The sequence below is a fragment of the Thalia democratica genome, chromosome 4 (genome assembly GCF_965202585.1).
Source record: "Thalia democratica chromosome 4, ktThaDemo2.hap1.1, whole genome shotgun sequence".
NCBI classification, from domain to species: domain Eukaryota; kingdom Metazoa; phylum Chordata; class Thaliacea; order Salpida; family Salpidae; genus Thalia; species Thalia democratica.
This window is the reverse complement of record NC_139168.1, coordinates 58,928,263-58,947,263: the sequence shown is the minus strand read 5'-3', so window position 1 is coordinate 58,947,263 and position 19,001 is coordinate 58,928,263. Positions and strand designations below refer to the sequence as shown.

The 19,001-nt window shown below is 27.6% G+C and overlaps 1 protein-coding gene across 1 annotated transcript; it reads right to left on the bottom strand.

Moving 5' to 3' along the window:
- Positions 1 to 10,467: 10,467 nt before the first annotated feature.
- LOC145833722 (uncharacterized) lies at positions 10,468 to 16,808 on the bottom strand. The gene is made up of 10 exons (XM_082940878.1): positions 16,480 to 16,808; positions 15,778 to 15,900; positions 15,231 to 15,359; positions 14,792 to 14,989; positions 14,501 to 14,635; positions 14,314 to 14,373; positions 13,835 to 14,014; positions 13,208 to 13,384; positions 12,363 to 12,542; positions 10,468 to 12,168 (listed from the first exon to the last, which is right to left on the bottom strand). Exons 1-10 carry the CDS (start codon positions 16,544 to 16,546, stop codon positions 10,913 to 10,915), a joined length of 2,505 nt encoding a protein of 834 aa, XP_082797004.1. The 5' UTR covers positions 16,547 to 16,808; the 3' UTR covers positions 10,468 to 10,912.
- Positions 16,809 to 19,001: the final 2,193 nt, after the last annotated feature.

The following is a 19,001-nucleotide window of genomic DNA, read 5'->3' as shown; positions in this document are numbered from 1 at the left end:
ATTTAAGTTGGTAAATAAGCACAAAAAAATATACACCGTAAATTTTAAGTTGTAATCAAAATTTGATAAGTTTTTTAGATGATTATTAAACATAATTAAGACTTATAAATCAACATAAAGTCAGTTTTATCGAAAAAATGTATAACCTACTTGTCAAAAAAACTACAAGTTTCTTTTCTAAATGTTAAAAATATGCACGGCTTTTTTACAATTTGCTTTTACAATTATTTTTGTTATCAAATAACAAATTTTTCTCTCAAAATATCTTATTCCGATCACGCCCTAATTTTTTATTAAGCATGTGCTTCGATAAATCTTTATGAAAAATAAAGTATTGATAAAATAATTTTTAACCATACTTGTCAGGTTCATTTTTTAATGTCTAAAGAAAAAATCGACCCGCCTTAACTTTGAAAACTGGTAGTAAAAAAAATTTTTTTATATCTAAAACATCAAACTATACGAACATGATCATAAAGTTAGCACCACAATTTGTTTCCATTAAATTCATACCATGACTAGTAAAATATCTTATAATTATTTTGTATAGTATACTTTTTTAAAACTGAAGTATAAGTAACAGTTAGGATAAATTTGCTTTACGGGCCAGATTCAGTTTGAAAGCCGTATGTCGCCGACTTACACACCTTATACTGAAAGTGTCATTTAATTGCTTTATAATAAGGTTAAACTATTTTAAAGTTTAGATTGGACTTTATTGTTTTAAAAACAACATACTACAAACACACTTATTTACAACAAGTTAATTGAACAACTTAGTGCATTTAAACAAAAAATACACAAGTTTTTTACAATATACTGACGTTACTTAACCATAAGTTGTTTTTAAAAGTGTATCAATAGTACAATAAGCACGTACGATTGAGAAGCATTCTACATAAAAGTTTTTATGTTGAATTAACAGCGTAATCTAAGGATGAAAATACCTTTGCTCTTATTTGTTTTCTTTATGTTTTATATTTATACTCTTATCTTATTTTAAATTTTTGAATTGTAACCATTTTTACAGACACAATTATGTTTATAAAATATGCCTAACAACTATTAGGCTTGCACAAAGTTGTCAGAAACATGAATTTTACGGTAATATCTTTTTTAAAAACTATATGAACCTTGATAGTTTTTAATCAGAAATTTATACTTTCTTAAAATTATAAAAGTTATCGTAAACGGTAAAAAGATAAAAGTCTGCTTCACTAATTAGAATAATAGGCATGAAAACGACTAAATCTAGTCTAAGTATATTCTATAATCATATATGTACTTTAAAACCATTTCTTTATTTAAGTGTTCCTTAAAAAGCAACTTTTCATTTATAATCAAAAAGTGATAGTTTTAAAAATTTGAGTTGGTTTAAACCTTATAATACACTTTAAATATTGAAAATTATTTTTAATAAATAAAAATAAATTATAACTTCATAAAAACAAAAAGTCATACTTTATACTTAACTAAATTTTGAACAATTTATATAGCATACAGATCTTAAAAATAAAAAGTTTTATAGTTTAAAAAAACATTCAAAACCTTTAAAATTTGTTTAACTTATTGTTAAAAAACTAAAAACTCATTGATTTGTAGATTAAATTCTCTTTATTTGTAGTTTTAGTTTCTTATTGTGATTTTTTTGTTTATCAATCTTCAAAAAATATTGTGTGACACTGTAATTTTTACTTATCAACATAATATTATAAGTATCTTAAAGTTTTTAAATGATATAAACATAAACTTTATCTTGTTTTTAGGTTTTAGTTAAATGCTTTTTTTTTTGCTTTAGAATCACATTTTTCCACCATTTTTTATTAATAAAAAAACAGCTCATGCTAAATTTTTCTAATTTAAGTCTACTTGTATTTTTAAAATGTAACAAAGACTAAGTGAGTATATAGAAAAAATATTTTCTCAATGTCAAATATGGAAAAATAATTTCAAGTAAATTTTGCAGTAAAAATTTTAAACTGCTTAAATCTACTAAAAAGATTCTAATATTACTACTAAGTCGTATAAAATGACAGCGAAAGAAAAAGTTATCTTTGTAAGCTTAAAAACCAAAACTAACATTTAACTTTTAATAAAACAATACAAGGAACATATTAAGCTACAGTGTGCACTAACAACTGTAGTGTTGAAATATTTTATCTTATTGTTTATTTTTTTCATAAAATAGTCTACGTTAAATATAAGAAACCAATTTTATTCTTTACTTAATAGGACAATTTAGTGGAAACAGTAGCATATTTTTTAGAAATTTATTTTAAACTGCGCGTTTTTTAAGAAGTTTGAGGATCGATCGGCTTTATATTGTGTATTAACAAGCTCTATACAAGATTAAAATTTCATTATTAAATTTTCAGAAGTTATAACTATTGTATGAAAAAATAGCGGGAAAGTTTTTGGGAAGGAAATAGTAAGATTAGCATAGGCAGCATGACATGATTTCATTGAACACCACAGATAAGTAATAAATCTGGCAAAAACCTCCTTATGATCTTTAAAAAAGTAGGTGAGTATAGCGTATACTTACGGTGAGTACCGTGAGTATATTCAGCCCTTTGAATCCTACAAGCACAAGTTTGTTTTTGTACGATTATAGCGGCAGAAGTAAATACAAACAAAGATAACTTATTGTCTTTTAAAATGTTTCACCATTAAGTCTTAGAAAATACATGATAAGTTTTAGTTATGCCAGTTTTTAGTAGTGTGTCAGGAGTTTTAAATTATGTGGCAATGGAGCACAATAATAATCAGCCAAGATATATTAAAGCTAAAGCTTTGCTGACGACTCTGGTTTTCGCAACTTTTTAAAAGCTACTAGGCGTAAATATATGGGTTTTACTTAAGCTTCCTTTGTATCAAAAAAAGGCTTTAAAATTACAAGATCCAAATACTACAGTAGTAGTGTTATCGTACTATTAATATTTATGTATCTCTTTGTTTAGGACATCTGCACCCTTAAGAGGCAAACTACAAAGAAGTAAAAAATATCGGTTAAACGATAAAAATGATTTAGCAGAACTCCCTGTTAAACTGTAGTTTTCTAAAACATTTTGAAAGATAACAACTGTATTGGTGCAAGTAAGACACACGTTCGAAATATTGTTAAAAAACTGATGTAATATATTACTTTTTATCATAGTTAAAGATAATATACTTTAGTATAGCTTAAATACTAGTACTTTATATTGTTTACATCGGTTATTTATTTTGATTCTTTTGCTTTTATACTTTTGCTATTTTTAATTTAAAGATTTCAAGTTATAAAAGTACACAAAGTGCCGTTTTTTTGTAAACGAAGCTTTAACGCTACATATATTATATGTTATAACATTTTATACTTAAAATGATTACTTTAACATTTCATTCTTAAAATGTAAGTTTTTAGTGTAACATAAACTTTATCACTGCTACACATCGGACTTCGCAGCTGTAATAACAATAAGATATTGTTTTTAATATCTTTAATGATATTAGTGACCAGAAAGCCAGTATCTTAAAAACTTAGTAGCTGAAACAAATAAAACAATTCCCTCTAAAAGTCTAAGTTTATGCAACTAGTTGTGAGGTGACTTGTGTACTTTTTTTCTTAAACAAAATTTGGATCTATCAAACTAAAAAATTAGTACTTAAATAAAATCAATCAATTAAAAATAATGTTTTTGGACGATTCTTTCTAAAAATGTTTTTGAGTTTCAAGGTACCACTTTTTAAGTTTAGTTTATCTATTGATACTCTGTTTATCTTTGATTTTGTTTTGCTGATGTGTTTTTTCAAAATTCTAAAAACATTTCGTGTGCTTTTGTACTTTTTTGGCCTTAAACTAGGTGGTAAGTCTGTAAGTACTGTGAAAATTACACAAATATAGACTAAAAACACATCAGTATAAACCTATGGGTTTTTCAACTCAAGTTGTACATGGTAAGTAGTATAGCTAATGGTCTTTAATATTGTTTTATTTCTTAGAAAAAAATAAAGTTTCATCTATTGTAAACTGAAATACAAATAAAACACACGTTAAATAAATTTAAATACTTTTTGGAAAAATTACATATTTTTTTTTTCATAAAAGCTAGTGATTAGCTCTACTGCTCGCAGATTTGATAATCAGTACGCTTGAGCGGTTACATGACTATTCAAGTTCTGACAACTCAAATTCCGACAATTCAAATTCCGAATACTCAAATTCGGACAATTTAAATTCCAACAACTCAAATTAGGACAATTGAAATTCCGACAACTTAAATTCGGACAACTAAAACTACGACAATTCAAATTCCGACAACTCAAATTCGGTCAATTCAAATTACGATAATTCAAATTCAGACAACTTAAATTCTGACAATTCGAATTCTGACCATCTAAATTACAAAATTTTAAATTATGAATTTCTATTTATGACAGTTTATATTTCGATAATTCAAATTCGGACAATTCAAATTCGAATAATTTAAATTCCAGTAACTTAAACTCCGACATTTCAAACCCGACAATTTTGATTTCGATAATCCAAATGCCGACAACTAAAACTTCGATAAGTAAAACCAACAACATAAAATAAAGTTTTAAGAATTATTTATTTTTATAGCAAGTAACCTCTTTTCAGTTTTTGTTATTAAAGCTTTGACTGCATTAACTGTTTTTATTATTATTATAATCCAAGTTTTAATTGTTTTAAATTAAAATACGTTTGCATGTATGTTCAATAAATTTAATGTCGTTATAACAGTCGTTCTTTATAAAAACTTTTTATTATTTATTTAAATGTAAATTACATTATCGTAATGTTTTATGTAAAATTAAATGTATCTTTATATATACATTAAACTTTCATTCTATGCTATTTTTTTAATAAAAAAACCATTGCCTAATATTTAAAACATTATAATAGTTTTTGATGCAATAAAAAACACTAATTGACCATTCTTGTGTAATTTAACTCCAAATTTAATTTCATAACTGTGCTATATTTTATTTTGAGTTGCCCATTTTTCTTTATTAAACTTATCAAGTAATTAGAGGCAACTTTTTTGATTAAATAAGTGTAACATAACGCTAAACTAAATTTATAAGTGTATATCTATAGCATAATTATTTAGGTATGTTACTTTATTTAATGTAACACTTTTGCTCCTAAAAGTTTCAATAAATAGTTAAGTTGTTTTCTTAGTCAATGGTAAACTTTTATTGATCAATTTAAAGTCGAATAATCTTATTTTTTGTTCACATGTTAATATTACATTACTGGTTTTTATCGGTGCTGTTTTTTATAAAATATTTTTTAACTAATATTAAAACTAATAAGTTATATAAAAACAAAAAACCTATTTGTTTATATTTTAAAAAATGTTTCGATAAGTATATATGCTATTCTAAGCTCCTCAAATTTTACAAAATAAGATAACTAAGATTTATAAGTGGGTAGTTTATTATAACATTTAATAACACTTATTTAAATTTTATTTTCTGATTATGTTATCTTGAAAAAAATAAACTAATAATTATATGGTAAACAAGTTTTATAAATTTCAGCTATAAGACATCAAAATACTGTATTGTAATACTCGTTTTAGTTTTTGCAAATAGAACTCGGGTCTTGGTTCTATCACCGTGAATCAGTCCTCAACTTCTTTTTAATGACTACACTGCATAAGTCTAGTAAGACAATAGATTTATTATTTGTAATCAGTTTATTTCTTATTTATATTATATATGTAATGGAAATGAGGTTTTGTTAAGCAGTTTCTTGTTTAGTAATGCTTTAATGATGTTCGATATAATTTTTTAAATTTAGCTTAATATAGAATAGTGATAACTAATTTTTGTTTTAATGATATTTAATCTAAATAAACTATTTTATACAACTAATCTTTAAAAACAGGAAATTAGTTTTTATCATTACATAAAAACTTAATGTTATTTTTAATCTGTTTATGCTAATGATAATTTATATACTTGATAAAAAAATTAAACATATTTTTTTAAGATTCCTTAATTTTTCTGTATAAAATTATTCAGAATGTTTTAAATATTTTTTTAACAGTCGTTTAATTCTATAAGATAAATTTAATACTAATAATTTGTCTATTTTTAAGAAAAGTTTATTTTCTAAGATTTCTAAAAAATAATTCTATAAAAACTTTAATATATCAAGTATACTAAATTAATATTACATTTGATAAATATTATAATTCTCATTTTATTATTTATTGTGACATATGTGTACATTTTAATCGTTTTATTTAAAAAATTCAACTGTCGTAATTTGAGTTGTCGGAATTGGAATTGTCTGAATTTGAGTTTTAGAATTTGAATTGTCGGAATTTGAATTGTGAAATTTGAATTGTCCAAATTTAAGTTGTCGGAATTTGAGTTATCGGAATTGGAATTGTCCGAATTTAAGTTTTCAGAATTTGAATTGTCGGAATTTGAGTTGTCCGAATTTAAATTGTCTAAATTTGAGTTGTCGGAATTTGAATTGTCGGAATTGGAATAGTCGTGCACCCAACTTGAGCGCCCAAACCTAATTATACAACAACTTATCTGTTTAAAAAACTCTAAACTGCTCATTATGTGATTGATATGACAACTTTTGTCGCAGCTATATTATAAGAAGCCGTTTTAAGTAAAGATACATACGGAACATTGTTTTATTCCGTACCAGAAATTTATAAAGTAATTTATTTTTCTTCATTTCGAAGAATGGCTTACAGTTCATTTAAATAGCACTTTTTTGGTTTTTTACTTGTTTTTTTACCAAAGTGAACAACACTGCCCTTTTTAAGAGATTTTATCAGGTCCGTTTGCGAAATCTAGTAAACGGCAAATAATGAGCGATTTTAAAATGATGACAATAGTTTTTTTATTACATTTCTGTTGTTAAAAACTATCATTTGCTGGTATACTAACAATTCCCACCCGTGCGCAGTTCCCACCCATCTTATTTTCTTTGTTTATTTTCTATAGTTATTTTTTTTTACTATCACTGTTACCCATACCTTTGGTTGGTAAACGGTACTCGGATTCGATCGGATTGGAATTGTGCGCGGGTTGGAACTGACCGGTTCCGTTCCCAATTTGCTTGAGGAAAAGTAAGAAACACGTTTAAGCTAAAAACTCAATTATATACTTAAAAACTTATTTTAAATAAAAACCTTACTGACGTTAAAAATATTCTTTAATTGGACTATAGAGCAGGGTTTCCCAAAGTGGGTATTTACAGAAATTTAGGGGGCCACGAGCAGCAGAGGGGCCAAAGGGGGGGGGGGGGGGCATGAGGTAACAATTTGAAACTTACACTAGTTATTCTGGAGTTGATGATGAAAAGCAAAAAAAAAAGTCTTATGCGTTTTTATGGTAGTTTTTTGAGAAATGTTGTAGGAGGGGACAATAGCTTTTTAATTTCTTTAAAGTTTGGAAAACCCTGTTGTAGAGGGTGTATGAACTACTAGTGAAAGTATTCTAATACCTCATATTTTTAAGCATAAATTAAACTTGGGTTTCTAACTTTTTGTATAGTTATGTAGATTTTTTTTTGTTTGAATTTATAAAAAAAATCAGTTTTCTATTTCATCTGCCGAACATGCTAAATACAAAAATTAGAATTAAGTTAATTTTATTAAAGAACATATGCTGATTTTGTTTTTCCAATGGTTAATTTTATATATTTACAAAGATTAATATACAAATAAAACTGTCATCAGACTAACAAAAGCATTTAAGTTGAAATGACAACAGGTTTACTTGTTTTTTAATTGCATATGAAATAAAAAGTTTATCTGATGAAACTAATTGACACTTTTTTTGTACTCAAAAGAGATTAATCTACTAGGGTTTGATGTAACAGTCTCTTATATAAATACTTTTTTTTTTAATAATTTTGCGTTTTAAACAAAGTACTGCTTTAAAATTAATCCACAGCAGCTGGCTGTGCGTCGGCAGAAATCACATGGTAGTACTGTTTGTGTGCTTTACAGCAAAAAGAAAGCTTTAGAAATAACTTATACTCTTAGGTTATATATTTAAAATTCAACGTCGTGATTTTTTTTAAATGTTGTGCTTCTCGTTTCAAACTAGAACTAAAAGTTTTTGAATTTTTAACAAAAAAAAATTATCTTCCATTTATTTTTAAATGATAAAATGATACTCTTCAAGAGGTTTATGAAAAAATTTCTACTTTGTGACCTGATTGCTTAAACTTCTTAAAACGTTTATCTTAGCAAAGGAAAGACGATGTACTGATGTTTTTTTGAGAAAAAGGTCTGCCAATAAAATTGTGTATCTATAAACAATAACACTTTTAAAAGACGTATTGATGAAATCGCAGAAAGTGTAAAAATGGAGTTAACCCCAAAATTTGTCATAATGTACTTTATATACAGGTTCAGTAGTTTACGTTACCAGTTAATAAATAACTTCTTTATGTTTGTGTAGAGCTAACAGCTTATAGTAAAAAATATACAGGTTCATATATCAGCTAGTAACAAACACACAAAACATAACAGCTAGTTTGAAAAAAAAAACTGTGTTTTAGATAATATATTTAAAAAAAAATTAGTATGTACGACAGTTTGCGGTACTTTAGTTTTGATAGATAGGCACTGTGGATATATTACTTAAAGTTTATATCCGGGAATGTTTACAATTTATTGTGTAAAACAGCTTTACTAATTGGTTTGCAAAAGTTTAGGAATTTGCGTACACTACTTAATAAATTTAGTTATCACTGTGTCTCATTGAATAAAAATACATACGTCACTAGTTCGTCTTATAAAGAGCTTCGGTATTATGTTCTGAACTTGATAACTTGATAATTCACAATGAATTCTGTTAGTTAAAAAAAACTGTTTCGAAAATACTTTGTTCTATTTTTAAATTCATTGAAGTGATTTTTAAACAAGACTAACAAAGAGAGTTATTCAAAGGAAGCATGGTTTTGTTTACACTCGCACCTGTGTAACACAATTAATAAAAATTACAAGAAAAACTATGAACTTTGTAAAACACAACGTCTAGTTATTTAGCTTCAAAGTAGGTTTGAACTAAATATAAGATACTTAGGACCTTAAAAGTCTCAACAATTATCCGAGTTTGAAAAAAGATGAGGTAGAAGCATTTTATTTTCTAATAATTAACTAAAAGGTGTTGCAGATAGAAGACTTAATGAAATTCAAAGTAAAATTTCATAATTTACTATTGGTTTTGACTGAACCAAGTTAAAGTTAGTTGGAATAGTCAAAATAACTTAAGAAGTAGTTATAGATTTTGTACCAAAGAAAACTTAAAAAATGTAATTAAAGTTTTCAAAAATAAAAAAGATAAAGTTTAAACTGCAAGCAACATTACGACTAAACAAACAAGGTTTCTTATAAACTGTTAGTCATTTTTTGTAGTATATTAACCTATTAGTTTAGTTATGAAAACCTTTAAATGACATACGTTAGTATCAAACAAATAATAACCAGATGCAAAAAAAAACTGTTAGTAGCTTATCCTTAACATTGAATCATTTTAAATTATCCTATATATAGAGCTTTTTATAAAATTGTGCCGTTTGAACATTCTGTTAGTAGAACTAAAGTAATTTTAAAACACCGAAATGCATTAAAATTATTTATAGAAATCTGTGTATTTATTTTTACATACGCGGAAAATTAACAATATATATGTAGCCTAACGTAAGCTTTATTAATTTAATGTCATATTACTACTGAATTTCGTAAGACAATTACTGCACAAAGTTTATTCACACTCGAAGTTATAAGCTATCTGTACAGTTAGTACGACGGAAAGCAAAAAACTGCTTTAAATGCGCTAAGTATATAAGGTTATTTAAGTTAATTTACTTTGAGAACTAATAATACCAAGCAGAAGACTAATCTTTAGCTTCTACTAGGCTAAAACACAGTAAACAAATACCCGTTTAGTTTTTTTATTGTTGTAGAACATTTTGAGCTTGTGCAGTATGTTTACGTTTTGACTATGTAGCATAGTCTTAAATTAGCCAAATTAAGAATTAAATTGCTAAATTATTTCCTTTTAGAATGGTAGTAGGAATGTCTCGGATGCTGTTGTTGTTGATTTTGCGGTAAAGTTCATTAATTATTATTGATGGTGCGAAACATCTCAACTCTGTTGATGATGGCCGTAATATCTACTGGTTATAACTGATCAAACGAGCACAAACTATAATCTCACAATAAGCTGACAATGTCTGAGAGGTTGGGCTGTAAATGATTTAACTGTGTCAATTTTTTTCAAATTTACCCACAAACGGTCGCTTCAGTGCTTTGCATTTAAGCCCGCTTGGTTAAGATCACAACAGCGGTTTCTCGCGACTATTCCTGCCTGATGAGTCCTAATTAGGACGAAACCGGTCGTAGGATTGTCTCGGATGCCGTTGTTGTTGATCTTGCGGTAAAGTTCATTATTTATTAAATAATGTTAGAATGGTAAAGCTAAGTTTTTTATATAAAAATAATGATGATATTTACAATATTTTCTTTTATGTAAGTATAAATATTTCAAGAAATAATCATAAACTACAGTAATCTAAATTAGCGTGAAATGTTGTCATAATAAATGTTGTCATGAAGTATTTAAGTAGAATACGTTTTTGAGAAATTTACAACCAAAGATTGTAGTTTTGTAAATTAGAACTGTTTCTTAACGTTTTATTCATTTACAACTTACTAAGTATACGAAAAAATTTTCAACACTTACGTCTTTACAGAAAATAATAGAAATTGAAAAACTTGTTGTTCTTAAAAATATTAAAAAAATTTTTAGAATTTATAAGGACAAATAAATATTCAATATAGTACTGAAATCCACTCTGTTTTACTGATAAAAGATATTATCCGTAGTAGCGAAAGTTAGCTGAAATTTAATTTTCATTTTACAGATTACAATTTAGCCCCTCGCAATCAACTGTTCTAGCAAGATCTTCAGTGCAATAACCTTGTAAGCAACTTCTTATGTCGATTCTTACTCCTGAGCCACAAACAGCGCTGCATTCTCCTATTACCCAGTCACCGTAAAGCTCGCATTCTTTCTGTTTGCATGATACTGTTCTTACAAGATCCTCAGAACAAAGTCCTGATAAACAGTCTCTAATGTCAATTCTTATTCCCTCCCCGCATTCAGCATTACAAGTTCCTATTTGCCAGTCACCATATTCAATGCAAACTTCTTCTTGACATGGGACAGATCTTTCCAGACTTTCAGTGCAAGTTCCTTGTATGCAAATTCTACTGTCAACTCTGAAGCCTTGACCGCAAGTAACACCGCATGTTCCTATTTGCCAGTCACTGTAAATAACACACTTTTTTTGCTCACAAGAAACTTTTCTGTCAAGGTCTTCTGTACAAAAACCACGCAAACACTTTCTTAAATCAATTCTTACTCCCTGACCACAAGTAACACTACATGTTCCCACTTCCCAGTCACCATAAACTACGCATGCTTCTTGTTCACATGCGACTGTTCTTACAAGAGTTTCAACACAATTACCCTGTATACAAGCTCTTGTATCTACTCTTACACCTGTACCACAAGCAACACTGCAATCTCCGATTACCCAATCTCCGTATACTTCACAAACTTCTCGCTCACATGGAACTGTTTTCATAAGGCTCTCAGTGCATTTACCTTGCACACAAGTTCTGGTATGAGTGCTGACTCCGCTTCCACAAGTGACACTGCATTCTCCTACTACCCAGTCACTGTATATTACACAAGCTTCTTGTTCACAAGGAATCGATCTTACAAGAAGATCTCTAGAGCATGCTCCTTGGAGACAAGCCCTTATGTCGATTCGAGTTCCACTTCCACAATCAACGCTGCAAGTTCCAATTTCCCACTCTCCGTACTCTGCGCAGATTACACCTTCACAAGGAATTGTTCTTACCAAGTCTTCAGTACAGTCCCCTTCTAAGCATGTTCTATATTCTGTTTGTGTTCCCTTTCCGCAAGTCACACTGCACGTTCCCATTTGCCAGTCGCTGTAAACTTCACAAGCTGGTAGTTCACAAAACTCAGCTCTGATAAGACCTTCCATGCAGAATCCTTGTACACATGTTCTGACGTCGAACCTGGTTCCTTGTCCGCAAGTCACACTGCATTCTCCAATTTTCCAGTCTCCATAAACTACTTCTGTAAAGTTAAATTTTGCTTCTAATTAATTTGTGTCAATTGTTATTTAACTTTACTGGTTTGTGAATTAAAATTCTTTTGCTTTTAAGTAAATTTTACGGAAAGTCAGCAGGCTACTAAAATTAAGAAAAAGCTTAATGTCTTTAGTAAAACATTTCAATGTATTAGTGTTCAACACATCATTAGAAACTTACTCAGTTTGCATACAGTATCAATTACGCTAAACCGTCCATCAGCTCCGCATTCGGTAAATGTGGCACCTGATTGGTCAAATTCAGGTGAACACTGAAGTGCAACCTGGTCTCCAACAGCGTACGTTTGCACTGCAGGTACTAAAACATGAGGCGGCATACTTTCCGGCAAAGTGCATGTCACTGTACCAAAAATGGTTACTTTTAAATTACAAGTTTACTTCAGAAGCAGCTGAAGACACCCCTATTTCTTTATAAGCTACAAAAAAACTTCTTTGAGTTATTCAATACTCATTTTTTATAAAATACAGCCATTTATTTGTTTTTTTTTTTCAAGTTTAGAGAAGTACCGCTAAACTATAATGATAATGTATAATCTAAGAAGGTGTTTTTTAAAGAAGTAAAAATGTGAATAATTAGTTATTAAAAATTGTATTCAAATTATAAAACTAATTGATTTTTTGACAGTAAAACTTGTTTTTGTTTCCAAAGTATATTGAGAAATTTTGTAATGTGTTTTTAGGTAAAAGTATTAATAAACTAAGTTTAAAAACATTGTGATTCTTACAACTTTTTAGATATGTTTTTAAATCAAAACAGTATTTAAGCTTTTCAAAAGTTGTACTCTTAAAAACAAAATAGGACGGTTTAAATACAATAAACTTAAAAAAATATTGTTTGTATATTTTATTATTTATTTACATAACATAAAAACCTTAAATGCTTCTAAATAGTAAGAAACAAATTTCTTTGTATATATTAAATATTAATTTTTACATTTAAAAAAAATCAACGTGATATAAATATTTTTTATTTTTATCTCCTAACTATACAGTTAAATATTTTACCAGGTTGGCATGAAGCTGAAACTTCTCCAAATGTACCATCTGCTTTGCATACAATTGAAGAGTCACCAACTATATTGAAATTACCTTTACACTTCAACTCAACTGTCTGGCCATACGTATAGAACTTTTGAACAGGAACAGCCAAGTCAGAAGGTAAAGTCGGAAGTTTACATGTCACTGCGGTATAAATGGATTTAATTTTACTAATATTTTTCATATACATTCTAGTTTGGTATTAGTTATATTATGCAAGTTAATATTTTTGTAGAGATTTTGAATTTTTGAGATTTTTTTGTACTTGTATATGTAAAAACTATGTACAAAATAAGCATACACAAAAAAGCCATAAATAAGTCGGTATTTTTACTTGGTCTAAATTGGTTTAAAACAAAATTTTATTTAACAAACAGTATTAAAATTTTAACTACTAGTTGATTGATAAGATATATTTATAATTAAAAGGTTTTTTTTTCTTTAGAACAGCTCTCTTTTAATGTTTCAAAATACAAAGTAAAAAACAAAAAAATGAAAAAAATAGTGTTACTTTTTTTTGTCAAAATAGCTTGTAAAAAGCAATTCCAAATCATAAAATAAATAAAACTTTTTGTAAATTTAATTTTATCAAACCTGGAGTGCAAGAACCGTATACAGGTGTAAAAGTTCCTTCAGAAGTGCAAACAATTATTGGGTTACCGGCAAAGGCGTATCCCTTGGAGCATTCTAAGATGTGCGTTTCGCCTTCGGTGAACACACTCTTATCTGGTGTGACTACGTTTTCTGGAAGCTCGGGGAGAGCACACTGACCAGCTGTAAAACATATTTGTCTCTAATAAGTAAAAGTTTTGTAAAAAATACACAAAGATTAAGTATACAAGTTATATTTCGAACATTTAGAAGTTTTCAAACAAGTAAAACTACTATCGTCTCTGCTAATTATTTTATAATTTTGGAAACTTAAAACATTAATTAAGTATTAATCTTTATTTGTTTAGCTAAGTTTAGTAAATTAAAAACAACTTTTCCCATTAATACACTAACAGTTACGTTTTAGTATGACGATGAGCTGATAACATTGATAAATGAATAAAACAATCAAGATAACTTACGTGCTTTAGTAGCAGGAGCTGCAGTAGTTGGTTTTTGTGTCGTTACAATTGGAACTATTGCTGCATGTATTGTTAATTTTAGCTATGTACTTAAAAAAAAAAAATCTAAAGATTTTGGTAGACTAGTAGTAAACGTGCTTTTGTGGCAAACCGTTTTTGTATAACTTACAAACTTAAGATTACTTACGATTGCAAACCCCGTTAGCTGAAAAGAAACCGGGGTTACAGACACACCAGAACCTTCTTAGGTAAATGTGACACTGACTGTTGGGTGTACACCGTGGGCATCTCGCATCAAAGGAAACTTCATAATCACTTCTTGCTTTAACATTATTTTTATAAGTAAATTTTCTCCTTTAATTTTTACAAAAAAATAAAGGAAAAAGCTAAGGAACATCCTTAAGTTGTTAATGCTTAAAAAAATGTTTGAAATAAAAAGTTTACCACTACAAGTTCTCATTATATGGTAAAAACGAACGTTGACAGCTGCCAGAAGATGTTCGTATACTAGAAGATGGGCAAACACAAACAGAGTTCCCCTGCGCGTCTTGTGTAATGCATCTGGATGCAGGAAATTTTGAATCGCATCGTGATGCGCAATCTACCGGCTCTAATGTCCTAGGGCTGGAGGTTGGGGCAACCGTTTTTTGTCCTACAGGCTGGTTTGTTGCTACACCTATGACATTAAAAAGTTTAAACTTAAATGTTTATCATATTTATTGCGTTAAAGCAGTATATATTAAGTTCAATGAACACAATTTGTCATAAATATGATCAATGGACCTTGTGTGCGAAAAGACCTCTCGGTTATAATTGAAATTAATTTAATTTTAACAAAATAAAACTTTTTCTGTTCTTATCTTTTTTGTTAAAAATGCAGTTTTGTGCAATAAAGCTAGTGTTAAAACTTGACTCACTGTAGCAGACTCCGTTTGATTCGTAAAGACCTGGATCACAAAGACACATGCTCATACTGGGAGTTCTCACACAACTTGCTCCTTCAGGGCAAGTCCCGCATCCGGTAGACGGAGAAAGTTTGCCACGAGCTGCAAATAATTTGTTTGAATAACAAACATCTAAAGTTTTTAAAATGTTTTCATACATCAGTGCTTGAGTCTTAAATTTAGATAAAACTCTTTTATGATTTGAACAAAAGTCTTGGGAAGCATTTATTGTTGTAGTTAGTAACCAGCCGTTTATAGGATTTGTTGATGTATGCCTTGTTTTTGTGCATAAAAAAACGTTTTGTTATACACTTTTGTAAACTACGAAAAAGTTTTAAATAACTTAATGTATTCTTAAAGGCATATTTTATTACAAAATTTTTACAAAGTAAGAACAAAACTAAACTTATAGATACATAAGTAATTTTGATGAACTTTATAATAAGTAAATTCTTGTGTCGGTATACTAGTATAAAACTTCACAAAACTAGAATTTGTAAAAAATGAAACAAAAACTTACAGACACAATTTCCGTTTAATTCAAAATCCGAATACGGGCAGATGCATTTAGTACCCTGTGGAGTGTTAACATAGCAGGAACTGCCTATTGGAGCAACTGAACAGTCTTGGTAGCAATACAATGCTGATATTGTATAAAAATTATTAATTTTCTCTAGTTCTCTAGTTAATAATACTTTTAATTAATTTCAGTTATGTTTTCAAGGAGCCACCATGCACTTTAAAGTTGAAACAAAAGTGTTGTTACAAATTTAATTCTTAAAACCTAAAAGTTTTGATATTCTGTAATAGGTTTTTTTAATTTTTTAAAATAAAACCATATAAAAAACTAAATCGATGACTTATTTTTCTTTAATCAACTTGTACAACTTAATTTGTCGCGTTAGCTTCATTTCTATTTAAAACTAGTAATCTTTTACAATCGACAAAGTGTTACACCTTTACCAGTCCAAGCTACAGTACTTTTATTGCAACTTAATAAACGTTATTTTTTATCTTTTTTTGCAAGTGTGTGTGCGCTAGTACGAAAAAAGTAAGCACATAATGGCGGCTACATTATCTTTAAAACAACTCATCAATTTTCAACGTATCTCGACATTTTTGCGCGCAAAAATAAATGAAGAACATTTTTGTTCTCAAAAGTCAATGCTAAAAAAAGATTTTTAACAAAATGTTAAATTTATAAATAATAAACAGTACTTACCTTGTGATTGTGTTGTAAATGCAGCTACTAGAAAGAAACACGAAATCAATGTTGAAAACCTATTCATCTTTTAGATGTGTTAGAATCAGGTTCAACAAAGTAGTATTTATATTTCTTTTTCGATAAAGAATATTACAATATGTTGAAATTTATCAATCGATTAACAAAAGAATGATAAACGTTTTTTTGCTAGATAGGAAACTGCGTTTTTAATTGATAGGATTTGGAAATTTATCTAATTCAAGTTTTAACTTATTGTACTTTTAGTTATAACCACAAATTTTTCATTATTTTTTTATTTTTTTTAGCCGATTTAATTCTAAAAAAATGTAATGAAACATATAGATGTTATTTTTATCTCTTAAAAAATGTTAAAAATTTAATTTAAGTTGAATTCCTCGTTTTTGTGCTATTGCTTTTATACTCTTTTTTGTTCTAATACTAAAAAAAATTATCGCTAACAAAAAAGATCTGTATACTTGTTCCTCTTAAGGGCGTATCTAAAACAGAACAAACAACATAATAAAATTTGTCATAAATAAATTAACTTGTCTTCAGAAAGTAAGTAGTTGTTATACTAATTTTCTATTATCTCTATGTTCTTAGCCTTTTTAGCTAAGTTTCTAGTAACCGTTTCTAGTATTGAAAAACATTTTTCAAAATTACATTCAATTATGTTATCAAGAATAGTAAAATTTTTTATAGAATGAAAAAAAGTAGGTATGATCTTGCCTAGAGCTAATTTTACGCGGCGGGCAACATCTTTAAGCATCAAACTTTTTAAACAGATCAATTCTACAAATACACAAGCTAATACACGACACTTTGTAAAAAAACCGCAATTTTTAAAAAGTGCAACTGCTTACGCGTTAATTAAGTTTTTGATTTACTTCGTCGCTCTGTATAAAATCCTGCTTTGCCACATATTATTTTTTTTTTTTGGTTTTTAATAAGTTAAATGTCTTTTTTACTAATACATTTGAAAACTTAGACGCTTCGAAAAATAAAGAACAGATTAAAAAGCGATTAACTTAAATTGTTCAATAGACTTTTTTTTAATTTTACGCACGATATTAATCTTACTTTAAAATTTTTGTTTTATGTTACCTGATAAACTAATAAAATATTACCTGATTGAAAATACTATAAAAGTATAAATTTTTCAATAATTTTCTATGTTAGGTTAAATCAAATACTAACAGTGAAAAAATATTCAACTTTTTTTAAAAAAGTCAATTACCTTAACAAGTGTTTATAAACACTTAATTTTATACAAAATAATAAAAAGCTTTAACAAAGAAAATTAAAGTCTAAAAAACTATCTTTATATAAGTTTACTGATAAATACGAAGTTGTATATTATCGAAAGTGATACCTTCTCTATATTATAACTGTACCGTAACGGTTTATTTTTTTCGAATTTGCGGTTTTTATATTTATGCCCACAGGTCATAAGTTAATACAGTAGCTGTAACCGATAGTGTTTAGAATTGTGATCACCGTGGATTATGAATTAGAATTTACGAGAAAAACCTTAAAATTGAAAATATTCTCAACACTTGTATTGTGTTAACAACCTAAATAGGATTTATTATACTTTGAAATTATACTCCTTATTAAGTTATTTAAGTTGGTCATTAACTAAACATATTTATAAAGACTTTTCATCGAACCATTGAAGTAAAACAAAGTTTATGGTGAATATTAATGTCTAAAAAGTTAACTTATTGCATCAATATGTTAAATCATTATAATAAAGTTATATTTAAAAGAAATTATGTTTTGACTTTTTGAATACCAAGGCTGGTTGTGATTTTTGAAACAGAGCTAAAATAAAAATAAAGTATGTATAATTAATATAATATAATCTTTTTTATCTAACTTAATACTAACTGAAATTTTAGTAAATACTTAAAAATTAGTTTGTTGTAAATATCTACCTGTAAGTAAATATATGCATCGACAATTTTGATTTTTCGATTTTTAATCAAATTGATTGCTTAAGTTTTTGATAAGTTTTCATTTTAAAGACCAAGTGTTCTACTTAAAAAATAAATTTAAATATTCAAACGAACTATTTTTTGTTTTATGTGTAAAAACTACTTGAATTAATGAAATCACAAATTTTGTTTGAATTTAAGTTTTTCTAAGAGTAGTTATTGACAAAAACTAACTTTTCAGGAACGTTAGTTAAATGTTTTTTTATATAAGTAGTGCATAGTATAGCTTGTTTTAAAACTATTAAATAATAGTTTTCTTTTTATTAAACTGAACTGCATGTTTTAGTCGCAACTAGTATAAGACTAAAGTTTCCATTTTTAAGAAAACTTCTTTTACAGTGTTCATAAAACTAGTTTTGTGGTTTTTATAAAACTAATCAAAATTGTTTCAGTTTTTCAGAACGTATCTATAATATTAAACACAATTACTTACAAACTTTTCTATCGTAATAAAAAAATAAGTTGATAGGTTGTGCTTGGTATAATGTTCTGCGTCTTTAGTTTTTACCTTAAAAAAAAACA

What these genes read in the sequence shown, in the direction of transcription:
- LOC145833722 (XM_082940878.1), bottom strand. Translation starts at nt 16,546, where the DNA reads ATGAATAGGTTTTCAACATTGATTTCGTGTTTCTTTCTAGTAGCTGCA. An exon ending in ATTTACAACACAATCACAAG is followed by an intron (nt 15,901 to 16,479) that starts GTAAGTACTGTT and finishes ATACAATATCAG; the next exon opens with CATTGTATTGCTACCAAGAC. An exon ending in AGCTCCTGCTACTAAAGCAC is followed by an intron (nt 14,015 to 14,313) that starts GTAAGTTATCTT and finishes TATGTTTTACAG; the next exon opens with CTGGTCAGTGTGCTCTCCCC.